Raw genomic sequence first — 25,002 nt, forward strand, 5'->3', positions numbered from 1 at the left:
TACATGCTAGAACCAAGCACATTGAGATCGATCACCACTTCATTCGCGATCATCTCCACGCCAAACACATAGCTCTTACACCCATCAGTACAGTTGATCAGATTGCAGATATTTTCACCAAATCTCTGTCTACATCCAGATTTCAACACCTCAGATTCAAATTGACCGTTCAAACTGAACCATCAATTTGCATGGAAGTATTAGAGCACACTTCCACTGACCGACAGCAACATCTCAGAGGCTTAATCACCCTTGGTTCATAACAAACTTACTTCACATCTGCCCTACACGTGGCAAGCTCATTATCTATAAATGAGCACTGTAGCAAACAGAGGAATATAGAAAATGAAAATATTGTTTGCTTTACTACTGTTCTTCTTCTTCGTTATACCTCTTGCAGGTTGCAGCACCAATCTTCTTCAACAATTCTTCATTTAGACTTTGTTTGGGACGGTTTTTTTACTATTTCTTAAAGCAGTTTCTTAATAAAAAAAATTAATTTTTTTTTTATTAAAAAGCTATTTTAAGAAATAGTAAGAAAGTTGGGATGGCTTTCTTACTGCTTCTTAAAAAAGCTTTTTAGTATATCAAATAAATTTTTTATACTAAAAAATATTTTAAAAAATAGTAAAAAAAAAATAAACAGCCCCAAATGTGTACTTTGTTCTCATTAATTCCTTTCAATATAATTGCTCATGAAAGTATTCCCCATAGATACTAAAAAAACTTCATCTTTCAAGATTATTAAGTTCTCTATAAAAATAGCACCATTTTTCCCATAATTGAGTAACAATCCATCAACTATAAAATATGAACCTAAATTCTATAATGTTTTTAAATTTTTAATAAAAAATGATGTTCTTTTCTTGATTGGCTAATAAGCTATCAATAAAAATTATTAATCTAACTTCTCTGCATTCTCTTTAATAATGCACTTAATGAAGACATTCTTACTATCGAAATTCACAAATATTGCATAACAATCTAGATAATTATTAATTAGTCTTCTCGTAATAGAAATTTTTTTACGACTAGAATAGCTAAGGTTTTATATTTTTTAATATTTTTTAAAGTAATTTTTATTTAAAATTAGAAATTTTTATATAAAAAATTGCTTTAAAATAGTAAGAAAGTTGTTCGAAACGAAGCCTAATAAGTTCCTTACCTTACAGCAACTTTACTTTGAGATTAATAATTTAAGGTTATTTTTAACAAAAAATTATCAAGTTATTTTAATTATATATATATTTTAAAAAAATTCTGAAAATATAAGAGAATATAAGAATAATATATCAAAGTTAAATATAATTAACCTTTATTTTAATTTAATTAGATGGGCAAGTCATGGGCGGATCTCCCTTATGTTTACCAATGGAGAGCTAGACGGATTAACCGGCTAAGGGCAAGCAATAACCTACATTAACGTGGATTTGGTCAACCGCGGCCAAAGCATTGGCTCTCCCAATCTCGTGGATTTCACCGCACATTCCTTCCGATCCAACGGCTGTGATAAAACATCGCTTCGAAGCCGGCTCTGTATTTGTCGATCTCAAATGAACGGGCTCTTTCTCCCGGACAGGAATCCTCGCTCTTTCGCCGTAGCGTGACCCCTCCACATTGTCTCGAAGCCCATACGCCTCTCTCTCTCTCTCTCTCTCTCAATATCTGGTCTTATCTCCGAGTTTGCCGAAGATGATGCAACCGCCGGCTGCTGGCGGAGAACAACACCACCACCAGCCGCTGCCGGCGCAGCAATGGGTGGGGATGCAGTATCCAGAGGCTGCGGCGGCGGCGATGGCGATGCAGCATCAGATGATGGGAGCTGTGCCGCCGCCACCGGTGCAGTATGGGTCCCGCTATCTGCCGTACCCTCCGCCACCACCCCATCCACCGCCGGTATACCGCCAGTTCGCCCCGCCATTCGTGCCTGTAAGCGGATTGGGGCCTCAGTCTGGGGAAGAGAACAAGTCGATATGGGTCGGAGATCTTCATTATTGGATGGACGAAAACTATCTCCACAGCTGCTTCGGCCATACCGGCGAGGTAAAAGACTCTCATTTGGGTTTCTTCGTTCTTCGTTTAATGTTAACTTCTGCCTTTGTGGGTTCTGCCTTCGGAAGCAGGATTTTTGTTTTTTTAATTAAATATGAATCAAGGGCTGATATTTATTAGGTTAAGAAACTTTTAACGGGAAGAAAGTAGGTGCTGGTCAAATCTTGCAAATTTGTTTAGTTAAGAATTAATATTTCTTGAGATTTATGCGAATGCCATTTTAAAAACTTATTGGGAAATAATTTAGATTTCAGAATCAAAATTGTTGCACGGAACTTGTCAGCAATTTGCTATGTTTGGTTTAGCTAGACTTTAATTAAATTTGTAGATTACATGCATTTTTTTTTCAAAATGCTAATCACAATGTGATGTGTGAGGGTTCTTTCTTGGTTTAGTGCGTTAAGCGCAAGTGAAGCAGCACTTTTAGTGACTGTATAGTTCATCATTTGTCAGTCATTTATATATCTATTAAGTTATATAATAGTGATTTAATTATTCACAATTAAATCACATCAAGTAATAAATTTCAACAAATTTATGATACATTTAATAAAAATATTTTAATATTAATTGAAAGCCTATAAAAGAATAAAAGATATAATTAATGAAGTGATGAGAGAGTAGTTAAAAATTAAGAATACTTGTGAGAGTAAGTGACCAACAAGAGACAGAGAGGGAGAGCAACATGAAGTAAAAGCGAGAATGAAGATGAGGCATTAAGAAGAATTTTTGAGAAAAAACTCATAAGCAAGGAGAAATATGTCTATTTATAGTTTGAAGGATCAAATTACTAATGCCTGCAAAATCCAAGGGCTCATTTAGCGAAAAATAATTTGCTAAATTTGACTGCAGAGTAATTATCATAATCCGAAGTTTCTTTATGGGAAGAAGAATAAAATGATGCACTTCAGTTGATTATCCATAATTTTATTGTACCATCAACACTGAGGATTAATGCAACTTGTGTTTTCTTCACAACAACATTTACAGTTTCTTTTGTGTTTTTTCCCTAGTCCTTTCTTTTGTGGCAATATTTCATAATCTGTGGCCCATGATGCACGGACACGGACACAACACGACATAAACACGGGAAACTTTTTTTTTTTTTTTTTAAATGTACGACACAAATACGGTGTGAACATGACATTACAATTTTTTTATATAGTGTATAGAAATTAATATAATATTATATTAGAAATGACAAACAATAATAAATGAATGTCATGATAATTTCTCTAGCTTATAATATAAAATATTTAGTATAAAATATCTAGTACAACCATATTTAGATGACTATGTTTTATGGGGATGAACATGTGATAAAAATATCAATGATAACCTATTTAAGTGTGGCAAAGATAGGAATGCTATGACACATGTGTCAAAAGACTACAAATGATAAGTTGATAAATAACTATGTAGGGAGAATTGTGAGAGTATTACATGTTAAATATAAAATAGTGAAAAAAGATTTAGGTACTTTAGGCATGCACAATAAAGATTACAAGATGCACCAATAAGGCATGCACATAAAGATGGAGCAAGGGGCGGAAGCCCTAAGGCATATGGCAGGCTCGTATTGATGCATATACGAGCGAATGTGATGTTTTATTTGATTTAGTAAATATAAAAATTTTATAATTTAAAATAATTTTATCAGAAAAAATTAGGATACGCGTGCCCACTTAAATTTAAATATTATTTTAATCAGACACGTGCTTGCCGTGTCAGACACTGCATTCCCTCTTTAAGAGGAGTGTCGGTGCATCATAGGTCCTGACTTTTCATAGTACCAACATTCAGGTGGGTAACCTCAAGATTTGCTTCTATTGTGATTTGTATATTTACTCTTTTTTCGTGATTGGTATATACTTCTACTTGATGATTACTTTTATTTCACAATCTACTTCTGTTATTAATATTCAAAGCAAAAGGGATTTCACCAATCTCGCTCCATCCGATATCTTCACTATGAATAAGATTTCTGATATCATTAAACTTCAATTTGTTTGATCCATAAGAGCGGCAAATGGCTATTACTACACCATTCTAACTTTTGCGGAGCAATAAAAGTAGACTTGCGATATATTGAGCTCAACTGACTTGTGATCAAGTCTAACTCGTTGAGGTACTTAATAATGGAGCCTTTTTTAGACATCCTAAGATTAAAAAAATGTGCATAAGATGTATCTTAGTGAAAACAAAGGGCTTCTCATACACGTTTGATACTGTCTTAATCATGCATCTTGCGGTCCTTTAATTAAGAATGTTAAAAGAAACATTCTTGGTTAGGGATAGATGAGTAGCCCCTAGACTTTGCATGCCCATCAACTCCCACTCATTTTGATCAATAGCAGAAGTCTTTTATCTCCTTAAGGGTTAATGAAGCTTTTTTTTATAAAGATCTTGATCAATAGTGAAAGTTTTTTATTCCTTCAATGGTTGATTAAGCTTTATTTGATAAAGATAATCTTATATTTGCATCTTCCAATAGTTAAGACTTTGACCACCAAATTTGTCGATCTTAATCTTTTTGCTCAAATTCTATGTAGCTTAAGCAATAAGCTCTAATAAAATCAAATGAAAATAAAGAATAAACACATTAAAGATCACAATTCAAGTCACACAAGTTATATGTTCAGATAGCATTCACATGTTCACGGTTGCATAGAAATCAAATATTTTACTAAGCTTTAAACAAAGAGTATATCAAATATTTATTTTCATCCATAAAATGATAATGATAGAGATACTACTTTTTCTATGCCAATGGTTGAGAGTGAACATAATCACTTGTTGCTAAAGCAGGGGATGAACATGGTAAAGAAGTTGTTTTTCCTATCATTACTATTTTTCTTTCTCGGATATGAGAGCTTCTTACTCTCTCTATTCTTCAAGAGCTTCTTCCTACTATGGCTGAAAGCTTTAGTCTCTCTCCCCTTTCCCCTCTCTCCCCTCTCCCCTCTCTCCCCTCTCTCCCCTTCTTCTTTCTATTTGCTTTTGTTTGTGGGATGCTTCAACACATTGGAGCCATTTTCTTATATAGTACTTAGAGATGTAGGCCACAAGCTTGAATTGATTATGTAGATGATGATAGGTATCATAATAGAGATGTCAGGTAGATGATGATAGGTAATAAGTTTATAGGAGTTAGGTATAATAGGATGATAGGTAGAAGCTTGTATGGGTTAGATAAAAAAATTTATTTTCATATCTAAACATAGCGAGGCTTGTCAAACATATTGTTATGTGAAAATTTTTGCTTATCCTGAAAAAACCCATTTTTATGATGGAACCTACTTATAATTAAAGCAAATGGAACCAATTAATTCATTTTGTTTTTTTTTTTTCTTTTTGTATCTACGATTCACTTTTATGTAAGGATCTTATCTTTATCTTTGGTGATAGTAAGCTATTGAACTATGATTTTTCTTCCATACCATAAAGGGGTGGAATTTCAAAACTTATTCAATTTCTTTCAGTAAAAATAATGAAAATGTAATAATGAAATGGCAAGGAAAAAACACAGAGCAAACATCACCACTTCAAATAAAATATATGCTTGACAAGAATAAAAAAAGAATTCATTCATTTAAAATTTTATTTATGTTAATCCGACTTGTTTTTAGAGGTTTGATGGAAAAATATAGAGGAAATAAGGAGGATCTACATATGATAAAAAACACAGAGCAAACATCACCACTTCAAATAAAATATATGCTTGACAAGAATAAAAAAAGAATTCATTCATTTAAAATTTTATTTATGCTAATCCGACTTGTTTTTCCTTTTGAGATTTGTTTTATAGTTACATTTTTTTTATTAGTAATGCTACACTACGCTAATCGTAGTCCAAAAAAATCTTGATGTGTTGGCAAGCTGAGTTAGTGTAAAGAGATTGGGTGTGATATACAGATATACAGGATTTTTAAGCTTTTTCCCTCTCCCTATCTATCTCTCATATTGCCACAACTTTGAGACTTTTTGAAATTCCTTGTGGAAGTGGCCATCCTTGTGGTGGCTGAAAATCCTTACCAATTTATATTAGATTTGACTTATGTTAAGAAAGGTAGGGGTATACCTAAAAAGACTTGGTTAGAAAATATTAGGAATGACCTTTCTTTATTAGATTTAAACGAGAATTTGGCTTTTAATAGGACACAATGGAGAAAAAGGATTCATGTAGCCGACCCCACGTAGTGGGATAAAGGCTTGATGTTGTTGTTGTTGTAATCCGACTTGTTTTTCCTTTTGAGATTTGTTTTATAGTTACATTTTTTTTATTAGTAATGCTACACTACGCTAATCATAGTCCAAAAAAATATTGATGTGTTGGCAAGCTGAGTTAGTGTAAAGAGATTGGGTGTGATATACAGCTATACAGGGTTTTTAAGCTTTTTCCCTCTCCCTATCTATCGCTCATATTGCCACAACTTTGAGACTTTTTTGGGGCTTTGGAGAGAAAAAACAGCATTTTTATTTTTTATTGTGTTATTGGGAAATTTTATAGTTAACCGTGTTCAAGAGGACTTTCATGAAAGAAATTAAGGTTTCATTTGGAATAGCTTTCTTACCACTTCTTAAAGCAACTTTTTAGTAAAAAAATAAATTTTTTGTATTAAAAAATTGCATTAAGAAGCATTAAAAAAGTAGTCCCAAACGAAGTCTAAATTGATTCATGCAAAAGTTAATCAGGAAAAATTTGTGTTGTGTAGTTAATAAGGTGAGAAGCAGTATAACAAACAAAACAATTTGAAGTACACAGATATAATAACATATCAACAAAATTTGATAATAACATATCTATAATTTTTTAGGCATAATGCATTAAAAATTAGTGCAAGGAGGGCTCAAAAAATAAAATAAAAATAGAAACAACTAAACTATACTGAGATATTGATTGTAGATACCACAGCTTTTTGTATAGTTACTGTTATAATGACGATTACTTATATATAATAAGCAAGATTACCTATTTTCATATTCCTGAAAATTTTTATTTATAAATAAAATTAACTTCCTAATAGGTCTAATCCACAAATAATTATTGAAGGAGACTAGGAGAGAGTAGGAGAGGTTTGGATCTCTATATAATTTGAAAAAAAATTAGTGAAAATTATAAAATAATAGAATGTTAAAAGTGAAAATTGAAACCTTAGAGAAGTTGTTATTTGATAGGAAACACTTGTAGATCTCAAGTATTTCTTATCAATCTTCTAAAACAACGAGAATTCTTCACACAAGTCCGCACAAAATCATGAAAACAGTAGATAATTTGTATTATTTGATGAAAGGAAAACAGAAAATAGCAAGATACACTTGATCCTCAATTCGAGAGGAGTATCGATCTCTCCCCAAATCTCTAGACGCCATTAGAGCCCAAAGAAAACCTAAATCTAAGAGATATCAAATTTTAGCCAAATTCAAGATGCCCTAACCCTAGTAAAACAAAGTATTTAATGCATACAAATCAAAAGGAAATTCCTAAACAATCCCTACATTCAAATTTCCCTCCCAAATCCCTAAAAAATCCTTCCTAAATGGCTTTGTTTGAACCAGGCGGGGCGTGCGGCTGAAACGAGAGGCGGAGGCTTCCGCCTCGTTGCGCCTAGGCCAGTCCCGCGTGGACCGGCCGAACCGGTCCAACATTACTTCCCTCCCGAGATCCACTTTGTCCTCAAGGTGGAGATATGCTCGTGTTCTGGTGGAGGTGGCCATCCTTGTGGTGGCTGAAAATCCTTACCAATTTACTGAATTAGGGGTTGCCCTAAAAGATAAATTTCCCCTCCCTCATTCCTGATCACATTCAGCTTGTGTAGTCCCACCAGAAAATCTTCCCCCACCTCTTGAAGGCCCCTAACCATGGTCTTAAGTGATACCATGACTTTGGATAGCCCTGCTTCTCTCCTTATAACCACCTTTCTTCCATCCACCATTAATTCCATCGTGAGTGCTCCCCAATTGTCCTTGATTTTCCCTAAGGTTTTTAACCACTTCATTCCCAGGATGACATCAATACTTCCTAATTCTAGTGGAAGAAAGTCCTCCTTTACCTGAATCCCCTGGATGATCAACATCACTCCTCTACAGATCCCCTGACCTTTCTCCACCTTCCATGTACCCATCATCACTCCATAACAATCGGTGTCCACTAATTTCACTCCCAATTGGTCGACGACCTGAGTGGAAATAAAATTGTGGGTAGCCCCACTATCAATTAGCACCACCACCTCCCTGCCCTCTATCTCCCCCTTCACTTTCATGGTATGATTCGTAGTGAATCCTACCACTGAGTTCAGGAAAACCTCAGTCATATCCAAGCTTAGCTTCTCCTCCATCTCCTCCTCTGTCTCCTCCTCACCTCCTTCCTCAATTTCCTCGTCATCGCAGACGGCGAGAACCTGAAGAGTTCGGTCCTTGCACCGATGCCCTGGCGTATACTTCTCCTCGCACTTGAAACACAACCCCTTTGCCCTCTTCTCCGGCATCTCCTTCTCTATTAGTCTCTTGAAATTTTCTCCACTCCCTCCTACTACTGGCTTCTCCCTGGTGGTCTCATTAATGTTGCCTGAGGCAGGCCCTTTGGGTGCTAGAAGAGTGGTCGTAGTCTTGTAAGAGCCTCCTGAGCTGCTGCTCCTAGCTCCCTTCTCCAGATTCTTCTGATTTTCCACCAGCTGTGCCAACTTCATGGCCTCCCCCAAGTCACTAGGCATCAGAACTTTCACTGCCGCTCGAATCTCTGCCTTCAATTCCTTCATGAAGTTCCCTTCCAATACCTTATTTGATAATCGCTCCACCCTACTGGCTAGGTACTCAAACTGCTCTCGGTAGTCTGTTACTGATCCCTCCTGTGTCAGAGCAAATAACTGCTCATAGAAATCTCCTCCCCGGTCTGTTTGAAAACGTTCTAATATGCAGTTCTTGAATTCCCTCTAGTTCCTGATAGGTCTCCCTGGTCTCTCCACTGGTATCATGACAATGCCTTCTACTCCAAACATAGGCATGCTGCTGTCAGTTTCTCCTCCTCCATTAGCCCATTAACAACAAAGTACCTTTCCACCTTTTAGATCCACCCATACGCATCCTCCCCCTCGAAGATAGGCATCTTCAACTTTCTCACCTTCTGATCTCCACCATTCCTCCTTATTCCTCTATAGCTTCCCCTCTCCCACGTGCTCGGCCCACCCCATGTCTCTCGGTTTTCTCTTTCCCTGCCATAGCCCAAACCCCCTTCAAATTCCCCTATTCTTCTTTCAAAATCAGCACCTCGACGACCATAATGTCCCTCCCGTCATTCCCAATCAACACCCCTTTGCTCCGTCCCTCCATACCCATGCCTTTCCCCATACCTACCTCCTTTATCCTCCCTCTGGAAAGACTCCAGATAGGGTTTCCTTATTTCTCCCTCCACGATACCACCTCATCTTCCTCCTTACGAATTTCAGAATTCGTATTTTTTCTTTCCTCGTCTTTTGCCACGGAAGCCGCCATTTAATTGTGGATTTCCAACATTTTCTTCATCATGTCCCGGAGATCGGCTACTTGTCCTTCCATGGAGGAAATACTTTCCTCCACTGTTGTCTTGATTTGGTTCATCTCCCCTTCAAGGCTTTCTTCTAGCACATCAACTTTCTTGGCCGCCATCTCGATCTGAACTTTTGTAAATCCAAAAATTCCGGATTTGGATTACAAAAACAGCACTTCGTCCCTTCCCGACCAAAAATCAGCCTCAGACTTTGCCAAAATCAGTCCATGAACGGTCCCAAGACTTGCTCTGATACCAATTTAATAGGAAACACTTGTAGTTCTCTAGTATTTTTTATCAATCTTCTAAAACAGCCAGAATTCTTCACTCCTCAGAAAAATCAGATATTTTATTTTGATTTTCTCTCTATTCAAAACGACTGATTTCAGCTTTATAATACACAGATCGGCCCGGCCGATCGCCAGATCGTCCCGGGACGATCAGATCAATTTTGATCGTCCTGGACGGTTCCCAGGACTATTCTCCGGCCGATATTTTGAACAGTGCCAATCGGCCTTGCCGATGTCCTCGATCGGCCTGGACGATGCCTACAGGAAAACACCTGGAACAAATCTGGGCAATTTCTGGAGCAGATTCTCAACTGATCGTCCCAGGACGATCCCAGATCGTCCTGGACGATCCTGGAGCAGATTTTGATATTACAGTGTAGTCCCACCAGAAAATCTTCCCCCACCTCTTGAAGGCCCCTAACCATGGTCTTAAGTGATACCATGGCTTTGGATAGCCCTGCATCTCCCCTTATAACCACCTTTCTTCCATCCACTATTAATTCCATCGTGAGTGCTCCCCAGTTGTCCTTGATTTTTCCTAAGGTTTGTAACCACTTCATTCCTAGGATGACATCAGAACTTCGTAATTCTAGTGGAAGAAATTTCTCCCTTACCTGAATCCCGCTGGATGGTCAACATCACTCCTCTACAGATCCCCTGACCTTTCTCCACCTTCCATGTACCCATCATCACTCCATAACAATCGGTGTCCACCAATTTCACTCCCAATTGGTCTACGACCTGAGTGCAAATAAAATTGTGGGTAGCCCCACTATCAATTAGCACCACCATCTCCCTGCCCTCTATCCCCCCCTTCACTTTCATGGTATGATTCGTAGTGAATCCTACCACTGAGTTTAGGGAAACCTCAGCCAGATCCAAGTTTAGCTTCTCCTCCATCTCCTCCTCACCTCCCTCAGTTTCCTAATCATCGCAGACGGTGAGAACCTAAAGAGTTCGGTCCTTGCACCGATGCCCTGGGGTATGCTTCTCCTCGCACCTAAAACACAACCCCTTTGTCCTCTTCTCCTGCATCTCCTTCTCTGTCAGCCTCTTGAAATTTTCTCCACTCCCTCCTACTATTGGCTTTTTCCTGGTGGTCTCATTAATGTTGCCTGAGGCAGGCCCTTTGGGTGCTAGAAGAGTGGTCGTAGTCTTGTAAGAGCCTCCTGAGCTGCTGCTCCTGGCTTTCTTCTCCAGATTCTTTTAATTTTCCACCAGTTGTGCTAACTTCATGGCCTCCCCCAAGTCACTAGGCATCAGAAATTTCACTGCCGCTCGGATCTCTGCCTTCAATCCCTTCATGAAGTTTCCCTCCAATACCGTATTTGATAATCGCTCCACCCTCTTGGCTAGGTGCTCAAACTGCTCCGAGTAGTCTGTTACTGATCCCTCCTGTGTCAGAGTAAATAATTGCTCATAGAAATCTCCTCCCCGGTCGGTTTAAAAACGTTATAATATGCAGTTCTTGAATTTCTTCCAGTTCCTGATAGGTCTCCTCTAGTCTCTCCACTGGTACATTGACAGTGCCTTCCCCTCCAAACATAGGCATGCTGCTGTCAGTTTCTCCTCCTCCGTTAGCCCATTAACAGCAAAGTACCTTTCCACCTTTTAGATCCACCCTTACGCATCCTCCCCCTCGAAGATAGGCATCTTCAACTTTCTCACCTTCTGATCTCCACCATTCCCCCTTATTCCTCCATAGTTTCCCCTCTCCCATGTGCTTGGCCCACCCCACGTCTCCCGGTTTTCTCTTGCCCTGCCATAGCCCAAACCCCCTTCAAATTCCCCTCTTCTTCCTTCAAAATCAGCACCTCGACAACTATAATGTCCCTCCCGGCATTCCCAATCAACACCCATTTGCTCCGTCCCTCCATACCCATGCCTTTCCCCATACCTTCCTCCTTTATCCTCCCTCTAGAAAGACTCCAGATAGGGTTCCTTCTTTCTTCCTCCACAATTTCCACCTCATCTTCCTCTTTACGAATTTCAGAATTCGTATTTTTTCTTTCCTCCTCTTTTGCCACGGAAGCTGCCATTTGGTTGTGGATTTCCAACATTTTCTTCATCATGTCCCGGAGATCGGCTACTTGTCCTTCCATGGAGGAAATCCTTTCCTCCACCGTTGTCTTGATTTTGTTCATCTCCCCGTCAAGCCTTTCTTCTAGCACATCAACTTTCTTGGCCTCCATCTCGATCCGAACTTTTGTAAATCCAAAAATTCCAGATTTGGATTACAAAAACAGCACTTCGTCCTTTCCCGACCAAAAATCAGCCGCCGACTTCGCCAAAATCAGTCCACGAATGGTCCCAAGATTTGCTCTGATACCAATTTAATAGGAAACACTTGTAGATCTCAAGTATTTCTTATCAATCTTCTAAAACAGCCAGAATTCTTCACAAAAGTCCGCACAAAATCATGAAAACAGTAGATAATTTGTATTATTTGATGAAAGAAAAACAGAAAATAGCAAGATACACTTAATCCTCAATTCGAGAGGAGGATCGATCTCTCTCCAAATCTCTAGACTCCGCTAGAGCCCAAAGAAAACCTAAATCTAAGAGATCTCAAATTTCAGCCAAATTCAAGATGCCCTAACCCTAGTAAAACAAAGTATTTAATGCATACAAATCAAAAGGAAATCCCTAAACAATCCCTACATTCAAATTTCCCTCACAAATCCCTCAAAAATCCTTCCTAAATGGCTCTGTTTGAACCAGGCAGGGCGTGCGGCTGAAACGGGAGGCAGAGGCTTCCGCCTCGTTGCGCCTGGGCCGGTCCTGCGTGGACCGGCTGGACCGGTCTAACATTATTACAGGGAGAAAATATATAGGGGATTAGGTGCAAAGAAATAATAAAAAGCTAAAACATTGTAAGCATTGTGGCTATGTAATGTTGAAAAAACAAAATAAGCGAAGAAAGTATATTGCAGAGAATAAAAGGAATCTAAAAACCAAAATCAAATCTTGGAAAGCAGTATTTTTATGCAACCGCATCCAGCAAAAAGTAATTTGTATTCGCATTGTCATTGGAAAAAGAGGAGGCAGGCGACAAAAATTGCATTTTATAGACTATTTGATGTGAAGGAAAATGTTGAAATTGCATGTGAATGAAAAGAGTAGAACCAGTTTATTTATTGGAAAAACTCAAAAAAGTAATTTTGGAAGCTGCATGTGAGTGAAAAGTTGCACCCATTAAATGTGATAATGCGTGAGGAAGGGTTAATCTGACGTGAAAATAACTGGATTTAAAATGGATATTTAGTATCTAAATGAATTGAATGGTTCAGATTTTGGGATTTAAAATGAATGAGTGAGTTTTGATTTGTTAAAGTATAGGGTGGTCCATATGTTAACTGGATTAAATTTCAAGCCCAGTTTTAGTAGTAAAACAGATTTAAGCTGCCTTGAAACTAACATTTTATGGGAAATCATCCAGTGTATCATGCATACAACAACAAGTCTTTATCACACTATTTGAGGTCGGCTACATGAATCCTTTTTTAAACCAAGTCTTTTTAGTTCTACCTCTACCTTTCTTAACATAGATTAAATTTAATACATCTACTCTCCTAACCGGGTCATTGGAAGGCCGCCGTTTTATGTGACCAAACTATTTAAGGCAACTATCTCTAATCTTATCTGCCACTGGAGCTACTCCAACCTTTTCATGTATATGCTCATTTTGTATCCTGTCTCTAAGAGTAAAACCACTCATCCACTTGACTACTTGAGCATCCTCATCTCTGCAACACTTAACTCAAATTATGCTTCTCTTTTAATGGCCAACATTCTGCGCCATAAAGCATTGCAGGTCTAATCACCATCTTACATACAAGCCAGGATATTATTACATGTCTTTTTTCAAGTAGATTTTCCTGTTTTAAAAATCTGAAATGGATGTATTGCTGGTGAATTGTTACCTGAATTTGTTATTGTGCATTAACTATGAAATGCTCCATCAATGATTTTCAATTGTAAGACTATTTATGGTTATTATTATTATTATTTTTTATTTTTGGTTTTGTGTTTAAGTCTAGGTCTGTGATTAGAAGAAAAATTACTTTGTAATTTTAAGAAGGGATGTATTATTGATAAATTCCTTCATCTACTTTAGTGCATAATGTTTTTCTAAATCTTTTATGCAGTCTAAAATTTATATATTTTCTGCGTTTCTTATATGTTTTAACTAGGAAACAATCAGTTAACTTAGGTTCTAGCTGCTCTTACTTGGGAAATCTCTCTCATTCGGAAAGCATTGCTTCATGTTGAGCCTTATTGACCACACCATTAAAGATAAAGTCCGAGTTCATTAATCTCTTTTCGTTATGATCTTTGTGCAGCTGGTTTCTATAAAAGTTATCAGAAATAAGCTGACTGGACAGTCAGAGGGTTATGGTTTTGTGGAATTTTGTTCTCGTTCTGTAGCTGAAAAAGTACTGAAAACATTCAATGGTCATATAATGCCAAATGCAGAGCACCCTTTCCGGTTAAATTGGGCATCATTTAGCATGGGTGACAAGCGTTCAGATGCTACTTCTGATCATTCCATATTTGTGGGAGATTTAGCTCCTGATGTTACAGATTCCATGTTGCAAGAAACTTTTGCTAACAAATATCCATCAGTAAAAGGTGCCAAAGTTGTTATTGATGCAAACACTGGCCGCTCTAAAGGTTATGGGTTTGTCAGATTTGGAGATGACAGTGAGAAAACAAATGCCATGACTGAAATGAGTGGTGTATATTGCTCCAGTAGACCGATGCGCATTGGTGCTGCAACTCCTAGAAAGTCAAGTAAGCCAAGTTTATTTTGCTTTTGTTAAGATCTTCTAAGTGGCACTCTTACTGGTTAAAATGTGTTTTTTTAACATTTGTAGATATAGATTTTTTTTCATTGGTAATGTAATTTGGCTAAAAAGTTTTTTTAGTCACCAATGTGCTAAGCGGCTATCTGCTTTCATGACTGTGCTTGTAACCTTTACAATTAGCATAAATTGCGGTCTTATGATCTAGAGTGGGTTAAAAAAATAATCTATTTAATGCAAAAAATTAATTTATGTAAGTGCATTTTTACTTCTAAACACAACCTATAGCACAGCATGATAAATAAGTACTATGCAAAACACAAAGTTATGGATATCCAATAGTATGAGCACATAAAATGCATCACAGTGTGGTAGCATGATACTAAATATGAAAAAAATGTGTTTAATGTCATATCACCGTGATATTATGATGTATTCTATGATTTTGAATAAACATATAGACATATTATACCACATAGGTGTTATGAATTTGCACATTTTCCCATTCAAAATGCATAAATAAAAGCATTTTTTCAAGTGCCACATCAAATAAATATTACATTTGTTAGGATTGTTTTTACATCTACTCGTAATTTTGTCTAAATGTGCAAAATGAAAAATGTGTGCAAGTCATTGTCAAGAAGGTGTACATGTTCACCTAGAGTTTAGTCAGTCTAACTTGGAGTCTATGTGTTAGTGTAAGTTATAAGTGTAAGCCCAGTCCTAGATCTGAGCTCCTAGATGTCATCTAAATGTGCCATAGGATGTCGGGGTTTTCCTAACCTAAGGTTTCCATGAGATTTAAATTATTAAAATAACATAAAATCTTATTTTAACTTTAATAAGTTAAATTTAAATTAGAGAATATATGTCCAAATTATCTATATTCTTAAAAAAATTTAAATAATTTTTCTTAAATTTGTTAATTTAGTAACAGATGATGCCTTATATATATATTAATGCAACAAAAACAACATCATCAAGCTTTTATCCCACTATGTGGGGTCGACTACATGAATCATTTTTCTCCATTGTGTCTTGTTAATGAAAACAATAAATTAAAAAAAATTGATAATATTTTTCTGAAAATCATAAGTTTTTGTTCTAAATTATTTAAAATGATTAAAACATATAATAAAAATTCCAAATTTATAATTTAAAACTAAAAAATCAAGTAATATTAACTTAAGCTGACCAAATTTTATCATGAATTATCATAGCTTTTTGAAATCGGATAAAATTTTAAAGAAATAATTAATTAAACTTTAAAATATAAATTTAAACAGAAAAAATGATAATTCAAAATAAAATTTTTAATTTCATAAAATAAAATTGAGATTTAAATTTTTTTGTAATTTAATTTAATTTTTTTTTACAATTTAAATGACATATTAAATAGTTTAAATTGGATTTTTAAATTAGCTTTGATGATTAAATCCTAACCTTAAAATTTTGCAATTCATTTGTGGAATTGTTAAAGCATTCTGATGTTAATAATATTGCTTTAAAATGAAAACCAATCATTGCAATCTGTGTGATGATGACGGACAATGATCTCTCATTACTTATGTTGTGAATTGTCAAGGCTTTGCTTATTAGTCTATATCCGTAAGACCATAATAACTATCCTACGATTTGTCCCTAGTATTTCAAGGCTGGTACTCTTTATGAGTGTTGGAAAATCAGTCTAGGCATCTCCCTCTAGTTGTGGAGTTATAATACTCCAAATCCTTAGTTTAGATATGTAGGCATATATAACTGTTTTTGTAAGTGAAGGGTTACATTAGGTAGTCGATACAAAAACGGAAAAACATAAAAATCAAATAAACTACTACATAAAATGACTCAAAATAAAACTCATGATCGTGGCCGTTGATCTCCGGCGTCTCCTGAAGGTACATGTGTCGAAATATCTGACGATGTCATCATCACAAATTCTATCTTTCATGGTTTACGTTAATTATTTTCTTGCTACATTATTATTGTTGATTCTTTCAATAGTAAAGTATGTTTGTTTTTCTTTGCTAAATTTGATTCATACTTGGAGCTATTTTGAATGATCCAAAACTCTAAGCACATTTAAACACGGTGAGTCTTTGTGGTGCTCATCCACTATTGAGCCTCACTGAGCTATTGTAGAAGCTATGAGTAGTTGATTTCAGTTGAACCATTAGCTTTAAAGAGAATGGAGTCACTCAAATTACGCCCAATATGCTAATGATTGGACTCTCAGTAATCCAAAAACTTGAGCTTATAGGCAAGAACCACTAACTGTATTTTAGGAACTGCGAGTTCATTCCCTCGAATTCGATTTGACTTCAAACTGCCCTTTTTAATCTTGGTTGAGCTTCAAATTTTCTTTGCTTTGAAAAATTAAGTTTCAGTTTCCCCCTCCTCCTTTTCTACTGCACGAAGCCATTCTAGAAAAGTGGCACTCTAAAAGTTTAACTAAAGGAAAATATGCGGGATATAAAACCTTAACTATTAGCATATAAGTATTTGTCAATGGATTTGTTCATTATACATGGAGTCGGTTATAGTTCTTTACTTTCATAATTCCAATTACAATTGTCATTAGGTGGTTTTGGTTCCAACGGTTCATCTGCGCAAGGTTTTCAATCTGATGGGGATTCAACAAATACAACAGTAATAATTCTTCTGAGAGTTTTATGTTTGAAATCATCGTTTATAAATATGCATTGTTGAAGATTTATTTCTGCTTCAGGTATTTGTTGGTGGGCTAGACCCTTGTGTTAGTGAAGATGAATTGAGGGAATCTTTTTCTCAGTATGGAGATATTATTTCCGTGAAAATTCCGGTTGGAAAACAATGTGGATTTGTGCAATTTGTACATAGGTATGTTGTCTTTAAACTCTCAACTAAAACTTCGTTTGGGACAGCTTTTTTAATACTTCTTAAAGCAGCTTTTAAGTATAAAATTAAAAAATTTTATATTTAAAAGCTGCTTTAAGAATCAATTAAAAACCCGTCCCAAAATCTAATTTTGAAGAAGCTGAACAATCATATTTATTTTTCAAATTGTTTCTATGCGATGTTAATGGATTGTTTCTGGATCTTTTGTCAGGAATAATGCTGAGGAAGCACTGCATTCTTTAAATGGAACGCTTATTGGAAAGCAGGCAGTGCGCCTGTCGTGGGGCCGCAACCCAGCAAATAAGCAGGTAGCACAGCCTCTAAATCATATTCAATTTTTCAAATTTTACATCCATTCTCCTTTTTCAGAGAAAGCAAAAATGACCTTACTGGGTTTTGAAGCGCCCTATCAAACTAGCCTTTGATAACTTTCTTTGTGTCTAACAATTGTTATAGTGATAACTGATTTACAGATCCCATTGATCATGGCTATTCATGTAGAAGTAATCTAGGAAGTTCATTATCTGAACTAGATCTCCAAGGCGGTGATGGCAAAGAAAGCAAGTGGAAGTATTGCATGTTCGTCGACTTCGTAAACCTAGATATAGCTTACCTCGGGTTCCTATACCTTGTAGATCTTCAATTCACTAGTGAACTTATCGATCGGATTTCAGACTCTCCATGATGCATTTTTGAGTTTTCTGAGGATTAAGGGCATCCCACTCATGAGAAAATGATGATTTTCAGAACATGAAAAGGGATGTATCATTAAATGCCCATTCCCTTCAGGCTAATGAACATGGTGACTACTTCTTAAAGGTTGATAGAAAATATTTTTGGGCACCAAAGGAGGAGGAACATGGAAGCATACACATAATAGCTTTTGGTTAAAAGCAACTGATACGAAACACTTGTAGATTTCAAGTATGTCCTATCAATCTTCGGAAAACAGCGAGAAAATCTTCCAAACTCCATTGAAAATCAAGGAAAGCAGTATATTTTATTGCAAGAAATCAACTAACGGAAGAAAACAATAAGATACAAGTGATCCTCTATTCGATAGGAGGATCGATCTCTCCCAATATCTATATGAATCTAGCATCCAAAACCTAAACCTAAGAGATCCCAAAATCAGCCAAATTCAAGATGCCCTAACCCTAGGAAAACAAAGTATTTAATGCATTCAAATCAAAAGGAAATCCCTAAACAGTCCCTACATTCAAATTTCCCTCTTAATCCCCCAAAAATCTTTCCAATTTGGCTCCCGCAAGGCTTGCGGCCTCCGTGGCACGCGCCAGAGGCGGAGAATCGTTCCTCTGTCCGCGCCTGGGCCCATCCCACATGGACCAGTCTAACAGCAACTCCCAGCTCTACAAGTAGATCATGATTTTCTATACAATCAAAAAGTAGATCATGATTTTCTATCTCACCAAAGTAAAAAAAATTGACATCTTTGAATTTGAGAAATTCCAAGGGAGCATTTGTCGAGGGAGAAAAATTAGTTAGTCAACCTATTGGCTAAGTATGAAAACCCCAATGTAACTTCTATCGGAAAGTTGTAGGTTCCTTTCATAAGAGAGCTGTATACGATAGAGAACGGCTTAGATGAAATCTGAATGATGCCGATCTTCAACCTCTTGAAGAAAAGAGCCCTATCTGATAGGAAGGAGGTTCAATGCTTGAAGAAGATGGCGGATAGGTACTTCATTGTTGAATACTTGCTTTACAATAAGTGGTTCTTTGATGAGAACTTGAAATGGCTTGGGCACACGCGAAGATGATGAGCTCATGGAGATATGTTAAGAATATGGTAGCCACTCCACTGTGCATACTTACAAATCCATGATTAAAAAAAAAAAAAAACATAGGAAGTTTTCTAAGTATATGAATTGCTAGTGCCATGGGCTTATCTAGTACTTAACGAATCCAATGGTTGCACCTGAACTTCATGATCTTTTGCATTGTGAGGGAAAGATTTCGTTGGCCCTCTCCCAAAGGCCCTTGAGCCTAAAGCTCACCTTCATATTCTTGTAGGCTAATTTACTTATTGGTTCTACAACTCCCAAGTTCGACCAAAGTTGTTCAAGCCCAGGGCCCAATTTTGTGGAAGTTTGAAACAACCGAATTATCCATATATACATCATATGGAACCATAGGAGATATTTTTTGCCTCACTGCAAATGCTAGCCATCATGGAGAGGATTATGAGAAGTTACCCTCTATTCATTATAAGAGCCTTATGCTATTTTTTTATCCTGGTAGCTAAATAAATTTAAGCAGCACGGCTTCAAACCCAGGGTTCATTGTTCACAACCCATCTTTCTTCTCCTCTCACTCTCCTTCCCAATTTCTCTTCTTGATATCAGGCATCATTGATGCCAACAAGCTTCTTGTATCATGTCATAGACTTATACTACCTAACAACAACATCAAGCCTGTGTCCCACTACATGGGATCGACTATATGAATCTTTTTTCTTCATTGTGTCCTGTCAAAAGTCAAATTCTCGTTTAAATCTAATAAAGAAAGATCATTTCTAATATTTTCTAACCAAGTCTTTTTAGGTCTACCTCTACTTTTCCTAGCATAATTCAAATCTAATACCTCTACTTTTCTAATCGGGTCATCGGAAGACCGCTGTTTTATGTGACCAAACCATCTAAGGCGACTCTCTCTAATCTTATCTACCACTGGAGCTACTCCAACCTTTCCACATATAAGTTTATTTCGTATCCTACCTCTAAGAGTAAAACCACGCATCCACCTGAGCATCCTCATCTCTGCAACACTTTACTTAGTATTATGCTTCTCTTTTAGTGACCAATGCGCATGAAGCCATTATCACTAGCTCATTCTTCTTTTTAATGTTTGCCAGTCGCGAGCTGATCGGAGCAGTCCATGGAATGGTTTATATTATGGCCCACAGATTTACAGTGGCTACGGGCTTGCAATTCCTCCTCATGATCCAATGATGTATTCTGCAGCATATGCTTCTTATCCATTTTTTGGGAATCAACAACAAGTGAGCTAAAGGAACCCATCTGCGTTACTAGATCCAAAAGGAAACACACTTCTACTGACTTCCAGTGAAGAACCCCTCAAGAGGCAAATATACGATGGGAAATCCCATTGCAATCAGCTTAGACTTAGCAATCTGGTTAGCTGTTACTTATATATGAATTGATTCATCATCTCAAGTCTGGAACTACTTAAGTCTCTACTAAAGCCTGTAGTAGCTTGTTTGTATTGCTCAACTTCTATAACTTATTATCTGATATTAATAATTTGTAATAATAGCCATTTTTCTAGCTATGATCTCAGTTGCTTTATTGTTCTTTGTGTTTGAGAGTGAAGAGAAATTGGATGGTTTAAGGATCCGTTTGGGATGGCTGCAGCTTTTTATAAATATGATTGTAAAGCTACTGTGAAAAAAATAATTTTTTTCGAAAGTTTTTGTAAAAAGTTGCTTAATTGCAAAAAAAATCATTAAAAATAGTGGTGAGAATAAGAATTTTAGTGCATTAATTATAAATTTTAATAATGATGATTAAAATAAAAAATTCGTAATCTCATTTTTATCATATTAATAAGTACAAATCTACCTTTTTGGCAGTACTCGTACAGTAAATAAATATATTGCAAAAGTTAAATGTGATGTGTCCAAATTCAAGTATAAATCACACATTTAAAGTTGTTGAAAATTTTTATGCTAAAAATTTATTTCAAAAAAATAGTAAAAAAGCTGTTCCAAATGGAACCTTAGGTTTTGTTTGAGCGACTTATTGCTTCTTAAAATAACTTTTAAGTATAAAAATTAAAAAAATTTAACTAAAAAATTACTTTAAGAAGTAATAAGAAAGTCGTCCCAAACGAGGCCTTAATTAGGACATCAGCTTCAAGTTCTTTACTATTTTGGGAAGATTTTGGATGTTAAAGCATAAATAAATATAAGAAAATTTTAATTTTAAGGTCTTAGCAATGTGATCTTTAACAATTAAACTAGTTAGCATCCACACTTCATAAGTTTAAATGACATGTGATAAGATTTTCAGCTGACAAGAAAGAGAAATACATATATAGTATTTTTTTTTAATAAATATTTACATTTTATCTATTTAAAAACAAACACTTAATTAGTGCTATTTATACTAATATTATTTACAATAAAATTACAATTCATATTTTTCAAATTAATTAAATTCTCAATGATTTGATCATGATAAATGCAAATATAGGGATCTGTCAATTCTTTCCTTTTTTATGTTGGATATATAAAAAAGGAAAATTAGTTTGAATGCTTTTTTAAAAAAAAAAAATTGGATTTACATGAAGATAAGTGCAAGATAGATTTTGATTAATTAAAAATGCAATATATGCATTATATCACTACATTCTTTAAATTCTTACTACTATATTGTCATGGCCATTTGATATTGTATGTGAAATAATTTCATTAATAAAACAAATTATGTTTATTGATTTAAAATTTGATAAAATTTTATGAAAATTATTTGCATCTCTCTTTGCATAAAATGATAAATTCAAGATCTTAATGGATGAATTTATGTCAATTATTCATGTTGATTTAAAACTGTTAATGTTAAAAACATATATAGTTAAATTTATTTTATAGATTTTGTTTCATGATTTAATAATGTATTAAACATTATGAATGTTTTGATGGTGGAGATTATAATTTTGAGAAATCAAATTATTAATTAGAGTACACGTTTTAGATATATTGGATCTATTGCTCATAATGATGGTGAAATAGATGTGGATATCATTAGAAGAATTCAAGTTGGATGGTTGAAGTGAAGGAATGCATCGAGCTTATTTTGTGATAGAAAAGTCTCCCTCAAACTTAAGAAAAAATTCTATAATATGGTGGTGAGACCTGCAATGCTTTATAGTGTAGAATGTTGGCCATTAAAAGAGAATCATAATATTAAGTTAAGTGTTACAGAGAGGAGGGTGCTCAGGTGGATGAGTGACTTTACTCTTAGAGACAAGATACAAAATGTGCATATACGTGAAAAGGTTGGAGTAGCTCCAGTGGAAGATAAGATTAGAGAGAGTCACCTCGAATGGTTTGGGCACGCAAAACAACAGCCTTCTGATGAGTCGGTTAGGAGAGTAGGCACATTATATTTGGCTTATGTTAAGAAAGGTAGAGGTAGACTTAAAAAGACTTGACAAGGAAATATTAGAAATAACCTTTCTTTATTAGATTTAAATGAGAGTTTGACTCTTATTATGACACAATGGAGAAAAAAGATTTATGTAGCTGACCTCACATAGTGGGATTAAGGCTTGATAGTGATGCTATTGTTGTATTCAATGGATGGCATAACTCTTTATGTAATTGATTTTTCCAAGAGTTCTCTGTTCTGATGGGCTACATATTATGAATTTTATTTAGTTTTGTAGCTCTTTTGTATTGATTTTACATCTTAGAACTCATTTTTTTAAAGCAATTGAGCTAAGATTCTCTTTTACATCTGTGTACATGTTGTTTGAGTCTTTAAAATATTAGTGGTTATGCATATTTTATCATGAATTTTAAAACATATAAGGGTATGCATATTTTTAATGTTTAGACTTCTAGGCAGTATATTATGATTTTGATAGGAATCAAAATAGTATCCTAAGTTTTTATTAAGAATCAAAATGATTCTCAACTATTTAAAAGATTTTATCTCTTAATTTTTTAAATAAAGATTTAAATGATTCCAGGAAAAAGACTAATTAGATTCATATTTAAATTATCAAGAGACAAAATTTATATTTTATACGTCACCAAACATTGCCTTGATCGAGGACAAATTTCAAGGCATATTCAAGTTGAAAACTTTTAAAATTAAAGTTGGGACCATCCAAACTCTGATTTCATCAAACTTATAGTCATTGAATGTCTCAAAGAGAAAAACCCAACAACACCAAAATCGGTCCAATCCTGACCCAAATGATTCCAATCAAAGAACCGAAGCACATTTTGAAGGTTCAAATCATAAATTGGATAATCAAATAATATCAAAATATAGTATTCTTACAATCGAATCGAGCGGCTCGATGAGAAAAATCCAACAAGCCTAAGAACGCTTGATTCCAACATTATTATGACATTTAAATGCTTGATGAATGCTCGATGATTGAGGGAATCGATGAGTCATCTGATTGGCCACTTCGATTTTATCATGAATCTTTTCCATATTTATGGAGCATGCCACTCTATAAAATCTATAAATATACCCTTACTTCTCACATGAAGGGGGGCTAGGGGCTTGGACCTTTTGCTGGAGATTGGAGAGGGCTTTGAGGCTTCAAGGATCTAGAGTTCCACCCATGCACCAACGCTGGCAAACTTCCGTCGATTGTTATCGACCCATAGCCATCAGACCACAGCTTAGCCACTGACCACCGTTAGAATTTTGCCCGACCATTATCGGATCACCGCCTAGCCGCCGACTGTCGCTGGAGCATTGTCAAATCACAGTCAACTGCCGACCGCTGTTGCGTGCAAACTATGGTCCTTAGATCTTTGTCGGTTATCGACTAGGGTCCCTCCGACCACCGTCGCCTGCCGACTATTGTCCCTTTAACCATTATTTCCTGCATATTACGGTCCCTCCGGCAACCGTCACTAGCCAACTACAGTCCCTCCGACCTCCGTCACCTGCCGACTACGGTCCCTCTAACCACCATCATCCACCATGTTGCTCGCTGGCTAAATTCCCATCGATCATCATCACCCGTCACATTGCCCACCGACTACGAACTATTTGACTTCCATCACCCTGTCAACCAAATGAACAAGCTTACGTTCTCTTGAGAATGACTTCCTTATCATTGGATTCTTCCAACCCCAACTATGTAATGTGCTTTATATGATACATTGAGTCAAGGGCCTCTCCCGGAGGAAGGGCAACATTTGTACTTAACTACAAACACTAGTGAAATCATTTTAATTGAGCCACACCTCACGTGTTTTCCTTCTTCGGGTTTTTCATTTAAAAATATTGGTGTCTCTTATGACTTTCACACCACTCTCTTTTTATCTGTATGTGTGTTGCATCTTTATTTAAAGCTAATACATTAAGTTTTTTTATCTCTATGCCGCCTCAAATGTTCCATTCTGCAACAATACTTTTATATAATTATAGATTATTTGGTCCTTAAAAAAAGGTGGATCAATCCAAATCTTTTTCTCTATTAAGATTTAAACAACTATTAAGTGAATATCATCCTTTATTTTTCTTTTTTAAATTTAACCAAGATATATGTGTAATATAAATTTTGTATGAGTTAGTATTAGTATATATAATTTATTTTAAATATATAAATTTTAATGTGAATTAAATATAAAAATTTTATATAAAATAATATAAAAAATTAAATATAATTATACAATTACATAAATTAAAATTTTGCACTTTCCATTTGCAATAAACCAAAA

The 25,002-nt window shown here is 35.6% G+C and overlaps 1 protein-coding gene across 1 annotated transcript; it reads left to right on the forward strand.

Moving 5' to 3' along the window:
- The first annotated feature begins 1,554 nt into the window (after positions 1-1,554).
- On the forward strand, positions 1,555-20,875 carry LOC110114112 (polyadenylate-binding protein RBP47-like). Its single transcript, XM_020846878.2, has 6 exons — positions 1,555-2,043; positions 14,211-14,661; positions 17,251-17,318; positions 17,398-17,528; positions 17,758-17,854; positions 20,422-20,875. The coding sequence occupies exons 1-6, from the start codon at positions 1,693-1,695 to the stop codon at positions 20,575-20,577; spliced, it is 1,254 nt and encodes a 417-aa protein (XP_020702537.1). The 5' UTR covers positions 1,555-1,692; the 3' UTR covers positions 20,578-20,875.
- The last annotated feature ends 4,127 nt before the right edge of the window (positions 20,876-25,002 follow it).

Source organism: Dendrobium catenatum, unplaced genomic scaffold (genome assembly GCF_001605985.2).
Source record: "Dendrobium catenatum unplaced genomic scaffold, ASM160598v2 fragScaff_scaffold_1267, whole genome shotgun sequence".
Classification (NCBI taxonomy): domain Eukaryota; kingdom Viridiplantae; phylum Streptophyta; class Magnoliopsida; order Asparagales; family Orchidaceae; genus Dendrobium; species Dendrobium catenatum.

Excerpts from the sequence above, each read along its gene's own strand:
- LOC110114112 (XM_020846878.2), top strand. The coding sequence starts at position 1,693 with ATGATGCAACCGCCGGCTGCTGGCGGAGAACAACACCACCACCAGCCG. Across the intron at positions 2,044-14,210 it reads GCTTCGGCCATACCGGCGAG|CTGGTTTCTATAAAAGTTAT; the intron begins GTAAAAGACTCT and ends ATCTTTGTGCAG. Across the intron at positions 17,529-17,757 it reads TTTGTGCAATTTGTACATAG|GAATAATGCTGAGGAAGCAC; the intron begins GTATGTTGTCTT and ends ATCTTTTGTCAG.